Source organism: Choloepus didactylus, chromosome 1 (assembly GCF_015220235.1).
Source record: "Choloepus didactylus isolate mChoDid1 chromosome 1, mChoDid1.pri, whole genome shotgun sequence".
NCBI classification, from domain to species: domain Eukaryota; kingdom Metazoa; phylum Chordata; class Mammalia; order Pilosa; family Megalonychidae; genus Choloepus; species Choloepus didactylus.
This window is the reverse complement of record NC_051307.1, coordinates 144,112,756-144,128,203: the sequence shown is the minus strand read 5'-3', so window position 1 is coordinate 144,128,203 and position 15,448 is coordinate 144,112,756. Positions and strand designations below refer to the sequence as shown.

The window sequence follows — 15,448 nt, the reverse complement described above, 5'->3', positions numbered from 1 at the left end:
GGTCCGCGCCCAGATGGCGGGGTCTGCAGGGCGCGTGGCAGCGGTGGAAGGGTCCTTGTTGGGGGAAAAGGGGTGGGGGCGGGACGCTCTGCCTGCCTCCTCCCTGGGGAGGGGGCCTCCCTCGCCTTGGGCGGGCACTTGAGCCACCCGCCTAGTCGCCAAGAAAAGTTTTTTTTTCCTCCTCGTGCCCCTCCCCCACCCCCACCCAGGGCCCAGCTGGCGTGGGTTTGGGTCCATTGGTGAAAAAAGTCACACGTTCCCATCAGCTGCTCCTCCCCCTAGGGACGGGGCGGGGGCGGGAGGCGGGCGCCTCGGAGCACCCAGGCAGACCTCCCAGTACCTCCTCCGCCTCCGCCGGAGCGCTGCGTCCCGGGGCTCGAGCGCAGCCAGGTGCCTGCCGAAGGCTGCCTCCATCAGTGCGTGTCTGCGTGTCGGGCAGCGGCAGCATCCAACCTGCTTTATTCCTGCCTGCAGCGCCACAGCGAGCGAACGAGCAAGGAGGGGGAGAGAGGGAGTCTGTCTGCAAAGTGCTGCTCCCTGGTGCTCAGAGGCGGCTGCTCCAGCTCCAACTCTCATTCATTTCGCCGGTTAACATGAGAGATCATGGCCGCCTTCGGGCTTCTCAGCTATGAGCAAAGACCGCTGAAGCGCCCCCGGCTTGGGCCGCCCGACGTCTATCCCCAGGACCCCAAGCAGAAGGAGGTGAGGACGCTGGAGGCCTCCCCGGCACCCCTGGACGCGCTCCGCAGCGCTGACCCGGGGCCAAGTTGGCCCAGCGGGCATTACAGGCGCAACGGGGGAGGGTCGCGGAGGGGGCCTGGAGGCAGGGGCCGGGATGGGGGATTGGGGACGCCCGGCGGTGGAGATCCAGCGGCTGTCAGTCTTTGCGCTCCTCTGGGGCGCTCGCTCTCCCAGTGTCGGGTCGTTTCCCGGTTATCGGGCCTTGCACCGCGCGGGTGGGCGCTTCACGGGTTTTTTTCCTTGCTGAAACCCTCCTACTCGCTCACTCCCGTTTCTGCCAGTTTTATTTCCCCCCTGCCGCTTCGGTAAATCCTCGTAAACTTTTTGAAAAATGTTGGAATGCAGTGCATCCGACACCGAGGTCTTGGGTTTTGCGCCAGTTGAGCAGAGAAGTGGAGAGGGGGAGGTGGGGGGGGGGGCTCTTTCTTGTCTCAAATTTTCCAGTTTGGAAGGGAAGTCGTTTTTTTTCGGGGTGATAAATAATTTAACTCTCTGAATATACTTCTGTACCCCCCTCTCCTTTAAAAATCAATATTAAGGAGAAACTGATTTTTGTCCCTAGAAGCTATTGGTTTAATTGCTGGAGGCTGTTTTGTATATGTAAAAGCAGGCAGGTTACCTTGGAAGGGAATAAGTACCAGGATTCCTTGTTTCTTTGAATGAAATTAATTGGAGAAACCTTGACTCTTGCACCAGGTACCAGTAGCTTCGGTGACTAGGGTAACCATGGCATTTTGTAGCCATGTATGTGTTTGTCAGGAGTTAACAAGTACTTATGTAACAGCTCGCTAGTTATAATGATCACCCTTGGCTACACAATTTGCCCAGGGACTTGCCTTTTTTTTTTTTTTTTTTTTTTCCCCTTTAAAGATCACCTGCTACCCAGCTGTACTTTCAGATTTTGCCAGCTGCAACCCACCTATTCTCTGCTTTCATCATCTAAACAGGAGCTGACCGCATTTCAGAACTTATTTTGGGAATCTGAAATCCTCTATTAAAAGTTTACAGGCCCAACACATAAGGGAAAGGGCCTTGTAAATAAGGCAAGGAGAGGGTCCCTAAGACTTCCCTTTGTTAAAGTATCTATTTTGATATTAGAGGAAGAATGCTGCTTCTGGTTATACTGTTTTGTTAATAATGTGTCTAAAAAATGAGTGACAACTCCTTTTATAGGTTTAGCACATTAAATATGTTTGAGCATCAGTGGAGTAATGCAAATTGAAGCTGAGAAGGTTTTACAGGTGTTTCCCAGGACAGGCTTATCATGAGGACAGGTGAGTTTGATGATGTTCAGCAGATTACTTCTCCTCTCATTTCTGTCCTTGCTTCCCTGATCCAGAATAATGTTGATTGATAAGAACCAAGATAAAGAAGAACTCCAAATAGTGCTGTACTACCAAAGAGTAATAACTTAAGAATTAATTGTCAGCAAATTTGTGAAGGTTTGGTGGTGGCTGATCTTTATCATCTCATAATTGATGTCTTGCCACATCTTTCCAGAGGTCGCTACAACTTTGACATCTCCCCAGTTGTGGAATGGTGGCCTGGGATGCCAAGTAGACCTATTTAGCATTTCATTATTCAGGGCAACACTCATTCAAGATTGGGGCCTCCGTGATTTGTGAAAGAATAAATTTGAATTTTGGGTTCTTACAACATTTAATAGCATTTTAAAACTGGAAGTGACCTTAGAGCCTACTTTCTGTAACTTCCTTTTTATAACAAAGGGAAACTGAGGCTGGCCCCCAGGAAAACTTAAATGACTTAGTCAATGTGTGTGGTGATAAGCAGAAGAGTTGGGCCATCAAACCAGTATTTATGTCAAAAGCCAATACTAAGGTGAGGATGATTTATGCTAAATTATTATGATGCTGTTCCTTTTCCCCCAAGGCAACCAATGCTTTCTCTCTCTAGAGCAGAGTCAGAGTTATATGTGGCTGTATCCTAATTTGGGTACAATGTGAAACAGGTGCTTGGCTGTTCTTGGTGGTAGTTTAGTGAGCACAGTGTTTTCCCAGCCTCAGCTATTTACGTCCCTCTCTCAAAATTTCTATCCTCTTTCTATACCACTAGAACTTTTGATTTCTTTAAATTAGCTTTGTTCCCTAGGCAGTAATATACATGAAATCGTGGAGTTGATGCTAAATGTATGTTGTGGGTATAAAATATATACTTTACATCAAATCATGTATACTGTATATTTCATTTTACTTATGTACTTAATATTATATACATATACACAAACATTTATATGGTTATATGTAATAAAATAAGATTATAACTGTTAACACTTTAAAAAGTTCATCTCTCCGCCATCTAAAACCATTATTGTGTTCTATCAGAGAGCTATGTCCACACTGTGGGAAATGCTGATTATATGAAGTAAGCATGGGCTCCCAATTTGGGATTTGGATTCTGGTTCATACTTTCAGCAATTGCGTGGCCTTGAATAAGTTGCTAACTTTTTAGAATCTTTCCTCATTGTAAACTAGCATAGTTATGCTCTTAAGTAAAAAGTAGTCCTAGATGTATCACGTTTGTGTGAGAAAATCCCTTCTTCTGGTAGAAGCTATTCTTGTCTCTGTAAATGTAATTTTATTGTTGTTGTTAACCAATGATAATCATGTGCTAGAAAATAGTTCCCAGGGGATGGGGTGGAACCCTTGAGTAAGGATCCTGGTAGACAAGTGTGGCCATTGGGGAAATTGGAATCTTTAACCTGCTTGATCTATTGATTCCATTCATTGAGTCCTCACAGGACTTTATCATACATTAGGTTATAATACTTTGCCCTCTGCAAACAGAGACCGTCCTCAAGCCCTCACAAAAGGGAATCAAAACTGAGAGTCATCCTTGACTCCTTCCTCTCCCTTATACCCCAAAATACATCCAGCAGCAAATCTTCTCTGATCCAATTCCAAAATATATTTCCAATTCATCTGCTCCCCACCTTCATCATTACTTGTGGTTTCTTTTCTGCTGTGTACTGACCTTTCTCTGCCTCAGTGCTCTTACACATGTGTGTCTGTTTGGGCACCTGTCTGCATACATACCCCACCCTCAACATTTCACCCTACTGTTCTCTCCTTAGCATATGGTTAGAGGGTAGGGTTTGGGTTCTGCCTGGGTTTGAATTCTAGCTCTGCAATTTACAAGTTCCTTATTCTCTTCATGCCTCAATTTCCTCCCCTATAGAGTAGGTATGATACTCCTACCTACCCCATAGGGTATTGGAGGTATTGGAAGAGTACATGGATAATGCACGTAAAGCACTGAATAAAAATAAATTGTAAGCATGGATTCAGTATCCAAATATCTGCTGTTACGAGTTGCTGTCAGGCCTGGCTCATCTTCATCATTCAGTTCTTAGCCCAGTGACTTCCTCAGAGAGACCCTTCTGCTATAAGTATATAATTTATAATTATATATTTACTTGCATGATACTGGCTCTCCCGCTAATAGGACAGCTTGATGAAGGCAGGGATGAGGTCTGTTTTAGGCATTGCTGAAGTACCTGGCACCCAGTATACTTAGTTCCTGGAATGCTGAGGGCACAAGTATTTGTTGGAATGTATGAATAAAAATGGCATGAATGAATAAGAAATAGGAATTCTGATGACTTAAGGCTGTTGGGCAAAGTCCAGGTTAAAGCAAATAGGATCCCTGACCCAGTCATGTTTCCCATCATTTGGTTCTTAGCTCAGAGACTGCCTTGCAGAGAGGTTCTTGCTAGTTCATTACCCTACGTCCCTAAGTTTTGTTCAGTTGTTAGAATGCTTATTCTCTTTTCCATGGTTTTCCACACGAGAATGTAAGCTGTAAGCCTCATGAGAGCAGGGGCTTGTCCTTGGAGTTCACAGCTGTGAACTGCCTTGTGCCTGGTATTAAGAGTGGGTGCTCAGTGAAGATGTATTGAAGAAATTAATAAAATGCAGAAAAAACTCTTAACTGGCAATTGTGTTTATAACATTTAACTGTCCCCTTGCCTGTTTTATTTTGGTAACTCCTGTTAGTTTTCTTGTTAACATTTAAAACTCTTTAAACTTATAAATGCTTGCAGGGGAGGCAGGTGGGAGGAGGTGAAAATTTGTTTCTTTATAAGCCACCAGAGGAAAGGTGTTGACAACATTGCCTGGGAAGAGAGCACATGCTGACCAAGTGCCCTGGGACCAAAAGTAAGAGACATTTGGGAGACATTTGATTCCAGAAAACTACCCCCTGAGGTTAATTGGCCAGCCCAGAGCCCTGCCACACCTGTCCCTAATCCTAGAGTCCAGGGAGAGGCATCTCCTTGTTTAACTCATTTGTGAGATGGCTGTTTGGGATGAGTGAGTGGAGGAAACACTGGGTCAGAGGTCCTTTTTCTTACTGCTCACAGAAGTGCTGCCACCCAAACTTTGTGGCCAAGGAGGAACTCAGGTGGTGGTCCTTTTTAAGGTCTGCCAACAGCTACAGCAAAATCTTTAAAGATGCTTGTTAAAAATGCGGAGATTTATTTCCCACCTTCACCCCAGACTTGATGAATCAGAATTTCTGGGGAGAAGGCCCGCGGATTTGCATTTTTTTAGGTGTTCAAAAAGCCAAATAATGGCTTTATTTCAAAAATTTAAAAATGTCATTAGAAGTGATTCTTTTTGCATTATGCTTTCTGGAAAAAAAAAAAAAAAAAAAAAAAAAAAAACAGGAAAAAGGAAAAAAGAAAAAAACCCTCACAAAACGTTTTTACCAAACCTGTTCAGATCACTTCAGAACTGAAACCCTCAGATGGAACAGGTCATTTCTGCGAGCTGCTAAGTCTCAGAAAAGAAACTTCTTATAAGAAGCTTCAGGTCTACACAACAGGATCTGTCTGGGGCCCAGGAACAGGAGGGTGACCTTATAGCCTGGTCTGTTATCCACAGTCTGTCCTTGGAGCTCTTAGTCCCCAAAATGAGAAAGAGGAAATACCATTTGAGATAAAGGTAGAGAACGAGGAAAATGCTGGATCAAAGGCCTGAAGAGGCCGAGATGCTAGGAATGATCCCAAACTTTTAGAATCTGAAAGGCAGCCAGAAAGGAGAGATGAATATCACTTTCCTACTGTACTGCATGTCTATTTTAGTATATAGTATCTCCTAAGTATTTCTGAAATCAAGAAAGACTTGGGGCTTCTCTCCTGCCTTGCTGACCAGGTAACCATCCCAGCTTATAGCTAGGATGATTCCTAGGTGATTCCTGAGCACACAAAGCTTGAGAAGCATTGCTTTAATTTGGGGCTTTATCTGTGGAGAATGTAGTAAACTGGACTTCCCCTTAGCCTTATCTGCTCCCCACTGTTTGAAGTATTAGAATCTCTTGGACAAATGTATTTGAAAAGTTAACATGTTTTGGAATTGGAAATTGTACCTCCCAGAAGTTTCAGAAATGTCTGGTACCTTTGTGTCTAGTGGCGGGAAAAAAACTATTGATGAGTGTGTTAAATAACCATTGCATAATATCTGGGTCTTTGCTACACTGGTTAAAATAAATAGTGCAAACACAAGGATTTTAGCTTCTTTTCCCCCTGAAGTTCTGTTCTAGTAACCATGGTTCTCAACATAGGATTATCTTCTGTCAGCTGTACATTGTTTATAGCAGAATAGAACTCCATGCCTTGGTCTGAAAATAGCCACGGCTCCTACTTCCATGGATGTGGGGCGCAGGTCTTGTTTTGTCCCACGAGGCCATTCTTTGAACTTGTTTTGGGCTGTGGGGTTTTATGTTTGATTGTGGGCCTTTTTGGGGACTTATGTAAAGCTGTTAATTTTGGGTGTAGCCTCCATCCTTGAGCCAGTGTGATATTTCACTCGGGTCTGCACCTAAGGAGATAAAACCTAATCGTTTAGGAAGTTGCAGGAACATGAAGTGAGGTCTGGGGGGCAGATGGCCTTGGATGAGCTCTAGGTAGGACTGGATGAGGGTGAATGAAAGAGACTTAGGATTTTAGTTGAAACCGGCAGTGCTGCCTATGGAGGTGTGCGTGTGTGTGCTTATATGTGTCCGACAAAGCAGAAGTAGAAGGCTGGAGTAAGGGCCATGAGATATTTCTTCTGAAGCTCTCCTTTACTTAAATGAGTTCCTGAACTACAATTTTGAGGCTTCTTGATAGGTTGGGCAAGAATTAGAGAAGTTGGAGGGATCCACAAGAGGAGTGAACATATGTAAGGTTAAAACCTCACGTCTGTGAGCAGTGATGGAAGAAGCTGGTTGACTTAGCCTGGAGAAAAGCTGATCTCAAGGTTTGAGTGGGGAAGGCAGAGGGAAGAAATACAGGGGAATGTAAAGGGGAGGTGTCTGCCTCCTACAGATTCCTCTCTGCAAGGGGAAAATAGAAACAAGTGGACTTTAAATTGTCTTTAGATAATTTCTGAAACTGGGTGATGGCGACATGGGGTTCATTATACTATTCTTTCTATTATTCTATCTTGGGAAGTTTACATAATAAAAATATCATTAAGTTTCAAGGTAGCATGATTTCTATTGTGAAAACTTACGTTTTTATAATCTGGAAGGATTGTTACACACAAACAGTTATCTCTGAGGAGAGTGGGATTAGGAGTGATTTTTAGTTTTCCTCTTTGTACTAATCTATATTCCAAGCAGTAACAATAAAAATACACTACTTTTGTCGTTGGAGGAAAAAACTTAAAGAATAATTACTAGATGATTTTGATTGGGTGTGTGGGAGTGGGTCTTGGTTGTTAGCCCTAAACCATGCTAGAGCCCCTTTAGCTGATGCTTAGGCAGAGGTGTGGGTCAAGTATAGATAGAGGCACTTATGCACCTGTGATGTGGCCAGAAGGGTGGTGGGTTTGGGGTTAGGACTGTCATGTGAGTGTTCTAGCTCTGCCTCTTGCCCTGTGTGATTTGGGGCAGGTTGGTTATTTTCCTCACTTGTAAACTGGGGAGAATAATTCCTAATCATCTAGAGGGTTTTAAATGTGAAAGGAGTATTGTAAACTTAAATTGCTGCTAAATATGAGGTATAAATTCAGTAGTGTGCTGGAACAGGTTTGCACTGCTCTTTGTTAAAGTTTCAGGAATTTTGTAAGCCAGTTAACATCATGTTGGTAGCCTGAAATCAGCTATGGTGAACGTATTTACACCAAGGAAATCGACAAATACCACAAATCAGGGCCTTTTTAACATTTTTTATTTTTGGAAAGCTTGTTAAATACCAGCGCACTGCTGGATATAGTTTTGTGTGAAGACAACTTTGTTGACCAGTTCACCATCCTTATCCCCCTTTTCCCTTTCCTGTTTCTGCCTTAAAAAAAAAAAAAAAGCCGTATCCTCTCTTTATTGCAACTTGGAGTGAGCATATGACTTAGATCTAGCCAAAGTGATTTAATGATTTAAATGGAAATCTACAGGACTTTGGGGGAAGAATGTTTTCCTCTCTGATTAAAGTATAGGCACTAGAGGAGATTGCCCTCTCTTAGTGCCCTGATTGATTCTTAGTTTCCTATCTTTGGAAAGGTAGTAAGAGAATGTAGTAGTTGGAGCTGGGTAGCCCTCTTGCAGCCATGAGGCAACAAGCTTGTGGATGAAAAGCCAACACAAATGGAGTTGATGGAGTGGCTTTATGAAATTGTTAAACTGTGGAACTGCCCTTGGGAGCACCTTTTTCTGAACTTCTTGTTAAATAAACAATAGATGTCCAAATGGTTTAAGCCACTGTTAGACTGGTTTTCAATTCCTTATAGTCAAAAACATTCTAATCTTGTCGTGGTAGTTTCTGTTTTTAGTTTTGCACCCTCAAATAGTCGCAGCAAGAGCCTCCCGCACCCCCAGCCCCCAGAGAATACATATTCCCAGAACTCTTCTGCTCTCTGGCTTAATGAGGAGTATAAGGCAAGAGACAGCACCTACGTCTTGTCTGTTAGGCAGTAAATTCTGCAAGGTGCCTGTCAGAAACTGAGGGAGACTGAACCGTATGCTCCTTTTTATTTTTTCCGTTTTTGGTGTAAATAGTTTTTTTGGGAAGAGGGGAGAGCCCGGTTCTGTTTTGCTTGGAGAGGGAGATTCTGTAGGTTAGTGCCATTTTGGGGGAAAACCATTCACTCCTAGAGCTAGAAGGGAACTTGGGGATGGGTTGTTCTAGGTTTCTTATTCAGGACAGAGGGAAATTGAGGCCCTGAGGGGTTAAAGTGACTTGTCAAGGCAGATCTGGGCCAAGCACTTGTGTACCCTGATCGTTCTTGCTGCTTCACTTGGCCGCCCCTCTGTAAACAGCCTCCCCTTCTGGTAAACACTCTCACGTTGCCGTGGCAGTGGGAATTATTCCACATTTCAGGGCATCGAAGCCTCTGTGAGAGCTGGGTACTGTTGGGCTCACCACTTGATTCTCTCAGAACTCGCCGGAATCTTCTGTGATGTCTTCTGGGCAGAGGGAAGAATTCTCCGGAAGCTTATGTACGTGTGTGTTTTTTTGTTTGTTTGTTTTTAGTGGAAGGTTCTCAGTCCTATATCTGGCCTCCGGGGGTAGCGCTGGCATTGGCTTCTGTGGGTCTTGTGTGCTGGGGATCGTTCCTATCTTCTTTTACTTTCTTGGTTGAGATGTTCCCTTATTTATTGGTTGCCGTCTTGCGAGAGACACAAACACAGGAGCTGGACCAGTTGCCGAGTTCTAGGGAGCGACACTTAAACGGCATTCTATGTGGGTGGAACAGCCTTAGCTATGTGATGCTGTGGCCTTGTGAGGAGGAGAAAAGTTTAGCCTCTCGGTTTTATTTTCCATGTTTTGAGGGCAACATTATTATACATACGTGTGCCAAATACTTGCTGTATTTGCAAGTATTGGGCACCTTGCAGACCCTTTACCAGCTGTGGCTTCAGGAGGCAGGCCCAGGATTTTTATTCCCTATGATGTCGCTGGGTCTGGCCACAGAGCCTGGCACACACCTAATACGCAAAACTTTTCAGAATGAATGAATGTAAGAATGAACAGATGCTGGGAGCATTAGATACAGTCCTGGGGCCCTAAAGCCTTCAGTCTAGAACAGTGGTTCTCAACTGGGAGAAGTTCTCCCCACACCCCTGGGGACATTGGCAATGGGCAAACATTTTTGGTTGCTGCAGCTAGGAGGAGGTGTGTGCTACAACTGGCATCTAGTGGTTTTAGGCCAGGGAAGGTAACATTCTCCAGTGCACAGGACAGCCACAGCAAAGAGTTATACAGACCCAAATGAGCTTGAAAAACCCTGATCTAGAGCAAGTCCCAGATCTGGAAATGAGGAATTACAATACAGTGTTTCAGATATTCTTCTAGAGGAATGTATGAAGTGCTATGGAAACGAGGGGTTGACCCATTTTTTTGGCAGGACCTAATAGAGGAGGAGAATTTTGAGTCTGGGACTTATAGGAGGTATAGGAGTGGATGGGCTGAGGATGCGGAAGGAAGTTAATTCCAGGGATGGGGCTCAGCATGTGTGAAGGGCCACAGGTGAGAAAGAATGTGGGGTGAGCCCTGCCCCCTGGCGGTTGAGTGGGCCTGAGGCCTGTGTGGGGGAGGAGTGGGGTTGGAGTGGTAGAGAAATTGGGGGTCAGGTTGTAGAGGGTGTTCTTATGCTGTGTTGACACTTTTGATGGAAGCCATGAGGAGCCACCGAGGGTTTTAAGGGAATGAGCCTTTCGATGACCAGGGATGGCAGTCTGAGGGGGCAGCGGCTCCGAGGATCACACTGAGGCAGAAAGACTGACCAGCTAGAAGGTCATTAACATTCCAGGCCTGTCAGAGGGGTGTATTATTTTCCTGTGGCTGCTGTAACAAATTACCACAAACTGGGTGGCCTTAAAACCAAAGAAATTTATTCCCTTACAGTTCTGGGGGCCGGCACTCTCTGGAGGATCTGGGGGTAGAATCCTTTTCCTCCTCGAGCTTCTGGTGTCTTTCAGTGTTTCTTGGTCTCTTTGGCTTGTGGCCACATCACTCCAGCTCAGCCTCTGTCTTCACATCGCCTTCTTGTAAGGACGCTCACCATTGGATTTGGACCCACCCAGATAATCCACGGTGAAGTCATCTCAAGATCCTTACCTTAATTATATCTACAGAGACCTTTATTCCAATCAAACATTCGCAGGTCTCAGGGATTTGATGTGGATGTCTTTTGGGGGATATTATTTCAGTCTGCCATGGGGCAGTGGGTGGAGCTTAGGAAGAAAGAGGAGGAAAGAACTTAAAATAAAGATAATTTGGATGGAAGAATCAACAAAGTGGATATGTGAGGTAGGAGAAAGGGATGGATACAAGAATATATCAATGTTCTTAGCTTTTTGGTTTTAGTACCCCTTGACAGTTTTAAATATCACTAAGTATCCTAAAGAAGTTTTGTTTATGTGGGTTATCTCTCTCAATATTTACTGTATTATAAGTTAAAACTGAGAAATCTTAGCAATATATATTAATTCATTTAAAATTAGTGAAATGGTTTTATGTTTATTTTTTATGAAAAAAATTTTTCCCAAACAACAAAAATTAGTGAAAAGGGTTGCATTGGTATAAACAGTTCTACAGTTCTCTTGATTGTTTGAATTCCTATATCTACTTCTTTTTCCCTTCCTCCGTCCCTCCCTTCCTTCTGTTTTGGAGGCTAGAAGTTTAAAATCAAAGTATCAGCAGGCCATGCTTTCTCCCAAGTCTATAGTGTTCTGGTAGTGACTTGCTGGCCATCTCAACCACATGACAATCTGTTTCCTTTTGTCTTCCCTTCTGGCTTCTATGACCATGTCCACATTTCCTTTACTTATAATGACTTTAGTCGTATTGGGTCAAGGCCCACCCTGGTACAGTTTGGCCTCATCTATAGGCTCTTCAGACATCCCATTTACCAATGAGTTTACACTTGCAGGACCGAGTTTAAGACTTGAGCATGTCTTTGTGGGAGACATGATCTGATCCACAATAACAGTCAAATAGCCCTGTTAAGTTGGAGTATTCAGCTCCCAAAGAATATGGCCAGCCATCAGAGGAGCTTGTTAAAAAGGAGATTCCTGGCCTCATTGTAGAGTCTAATTCAGAAGGAAGGAGAATGGGTCTGTGGGGTGTCCAGGAGCCTGCATATTTAAAAAGCAGCCCATGTGGCTATTGGTTCTGATGTGTTTGATCCAAATTCTGGGTCTAGAGTGAAGTTTAGCAATTGGCCTAGCTCTCTCTTCTCCATAATCCTTCTGGCTTATGTGGAGCTTTGGGGATATTCTGGGACTATTTTGGGTTGAATAGGATCTGGCTGAGCTTGCACACAGGAGGGATGGGAACAGGCTAATGTATTTGGAGATGAGAAGAAAAAGCCCAGTGACCTCACTTGTGTCAAATAATTTGTATTTCCTCCTTAGTGATTTCTGTTAACCTCTATGTTACTTTTTAAAAAATTTTTAATTAATTATTCATTTGTTTTTTATTACACAAGTTGTGGATTTACAGAACAATCATGCATAAAATACAGGATTTCCTTATACCTTAATACCCTATTCCCATAACACCTTGCATTGGTATGGTACATCTGTTACAATTAATGAAGGCACATTTTTATAATTGTATTATTAACTATAGTCCATGGTTTAATTTAGGGTTCATGGCTTGTGTTGTACAGTACCGTATACAACCTAAAATTTCCCCTTTTAATGATATTCATACAAATAGTATAGGGCTACCATCACCACCATCCATTACCAAAACTTTTTTCCATTGTCCCCAGTAGAAACTGTACCTTTTAAGCTTTAACTGCTTATTCTCTACCCCAACCCCATCCCCTGTAATCTGTATTCCAGATTTTGACTCTAAGTATGCTTTTTAAAAAAATTATTTCGTATCAGCGAGCTTTTACAATATTTGTCCTTTTGTATCTGGCTTATTTTACTCAACATGGTATCTTCAAATTTCATCCATGTTGTTGCATGGATCACAACTTCGTTGTTTTTGTGGCTGAATAATATTCCATTTTGTGTTTATACCACACTATTTATCCATTCATCAGTTGATGGACACTTGAGTTGCTTTCATTCTTTGCAATTATGAATAATGCTGCTATGGATGTCAGCATGAAAATATCTGTTCAAGCCCTTGTTTCAGATCTTCTGGGTGTATACCTAGAAGTGGGATTGCTGGGTCATATGGTAATTGTATACTAAATTTTCTGAGAATCTGCCAAACTGTCTTACACAGCAGCTGCAACATTTAACATTCCCACCAGTGATGAAGAGTGTTCCTATTTCTCCACATCCTCTTCAACACTTGTAATCTTCTGTTTTTTTTGCTAGTAGCCATTCTAGTGGGTATGAAATGATATCTCATTTTGGTTTTGATTTGCAATTCCCTCATGGTGAATGATGTAGAATATCTTTTCAGGTGCTCTTTGGCCATTTCTGTATCTCTTTGGACAAATGTCTGTTTAAGTCTTGTGCCCATTTTTCAATGCTTTTTTTTGTCTTTTTTTGTTGCTGATTGAAGGATTTCTTTGTATATTTTGGATATAATGCCCTTGTTGGATATGTTCTTTCGAAATATAGTTTCCCATTGTGTAGTTGTTATTTCACTGTCTTGATAAAGTCCTTTGAGGTGCAAAAATTTTGAATTTTCATGAGGTCCGATTTGTCTGTTTTTTCTTTTGTTGCTTATGCTTTGGGTGTAGAGTCTAAGAAACCATTGCCTAACACAAGGTCCTGAAGATGCTTCCCTATGTTTTCTTCTAGGAGCTTTATCGATCTATCTCTTATATTTAGGTGTTTGATCCATCTTGAGTTAATTTTTGTATCTGGTGTGAAATAGGGGTCCACCTTCATTCTTTTGCAAGTGGAGATCCATTTCTCCCAGAATCATTTGTTGAAGAGACTCTTTTTTCCTAATTGAGTGGTGTTTGCACACTTGTCAAAAATCATTTGGCCTTAAACATGAAGGTTGATTTCTGAGTTCTCATTTCTATTCCATTGATCTATATGTCTGTCCTTGTGCCAGTACCATGCTGTTTTGATTACTGTGGCTTTGTAATAAGTTTTAAGATTGGGAGTTTTAAGTTTTAAGATTATAGTAAGTTTTAGAATGAATCCTCCAACTTCATTCTTCTTTTTCAAGAAGGCTTTGGCTATTTGGGGCCCCATACCCTTCCAAATAAATTTGATGATTGGCTTTTCCATTTCTGCAAAGGTTGTTGGAATTTTGATTGGGATTGATTGGGATTGCATTGAATCTATAAATCACTTTGGGCAGAATTGACATCTTTTTTTTTGTGTGTGTGTATCATGGATATTTATTTATTTATTTATTTTATCTTCATTTTATTGAGATATATTCACATACCATGCAGTCATACAAAACAAATCGTACTTTCGATTGTTTACAGTACCATTACATAGTTGTACATTCATCACCTAAATCAATCCCTGACACCTTCATTAGCACACACACAAAAATAACAAGAATAATAATTAGAGTGAAAAAGAGCAATTGAAGTAAAAAAGAACACTGGGTACCTTTGTCTGTTTGTTTCCTTCCCCTATTTTTCTACTCATCCACCCATAAACTAGACAAAGTGGAGTGTGGTCCTTATGGCTTTCCCAATCCCATTGTCACCCCTCATAAGCTACATTTTTATACAACTGTCTTCGAGATTCATGGGTTCTGGGTTGTAGTTTGATAGTTTCAGGTATCCACCACCAGCTACCCCAATTCTTTAGAACCTAAAAAGGATTGTCTAAAGTGTGCATAAGAGTGCCCACCAGAGTGACCTCTCGGCTCCTTTTGGAATCTCTCTGCCACTGAAGCTTATTTCATTTCCTTTCACATCCCCCTTTTGGTCAAGAAGATGTTCTCCATCCCACGATGCCAGGTCTACATTCCTCCCCGGGAGTCATATTCCACGTTGCCAGGGAGATTCACTCTCCTGGGTGTCTGATCCCACGTAGAGGGGAGGGCAGTGATTTCACCTTTCAAGTTGGCTTAGCCAGAGAGAGAGGGCCACATCTGAGCAACAAAGAGGCATTCGGGAGGAGGCTCTTAGGCACAACCATAGGGAGGCCTAGCCTCTCGTTTGCAGCAACCATCTTCCCAAGGGTAAAACCTATGGTAGAGGGCTCAACCCGTCAAACCACCAGTCCCCTATGTCTGTGGTCATCTTAGCAACCATGGAGGTGGGGTAGGCCAATATCCCTGCATTCTCCACAGGCTCCTCAAGGGGGCACTACATCTTTTTTTTTCCTTGTTTTTCTTTTTTTTTCTTTTAACTTTTCCTTCTTTTTTAAATCAACTGTATGAAAAAAAAGTTAAAAAGAAAACAAACATACAATAAAAGAACATTTCAAAGAGACCATAACAAGGGAGTAAGAAAAAGACAACTAACCTAAGATAACTGCTTAACTTCCAACATGTTCCTACTTTACCCCAAGAAAGTTACCTAATATAGCAACATTTCTGTGAACTTGTTCCTACTATATCCATCAGAAATTAACAGACCATAGTCATTCCTGGGCATCCCCAGAACGTTAAATAGCTTATCTATTCTTCTTGGATTATTGTTCCCCTTTCCTTAATTGCTCTCTATTGCTAGTTCCCCTACACTCTACATTATCAACCATTTGTTTTACATTTTTCAAAGTTCACATTAGTGGTAGCATATAATATTTCTCTTTTTGTGCCTGGCTTATTTCGCTCAGTATTATGTCTTCAAGGTTCATCCATGTTGTCATATGTTTCACG

The 15,448-nt window shown here is 42.5% G+C and overlaps 1 protein-coding gene across 1 annotated transcript in view; it reads left to right on the top strand.

The window, feature by feature from the left end:
- Positions 1-376: 376 nt before the first annotated feature.
- LOC119539198 (mediator of RNA polymerase II transcription subunit 12-like protein) overlaps positions 377-15,448 on the top strand; it is a 129,417-nt gene continuing 114,345 nt past the window's right edge. The window contains exon 1 of the mRNA XM_037842514.1: positions 377-702. Within this exon, the coding sequence (XP_037698442.1) occupies positions 604-702 (99 nt within the window). The 5' untranslated portion in view covers positions 377-603. The remainder of the gene's footprint in view (positions 703-15,448) is intronic.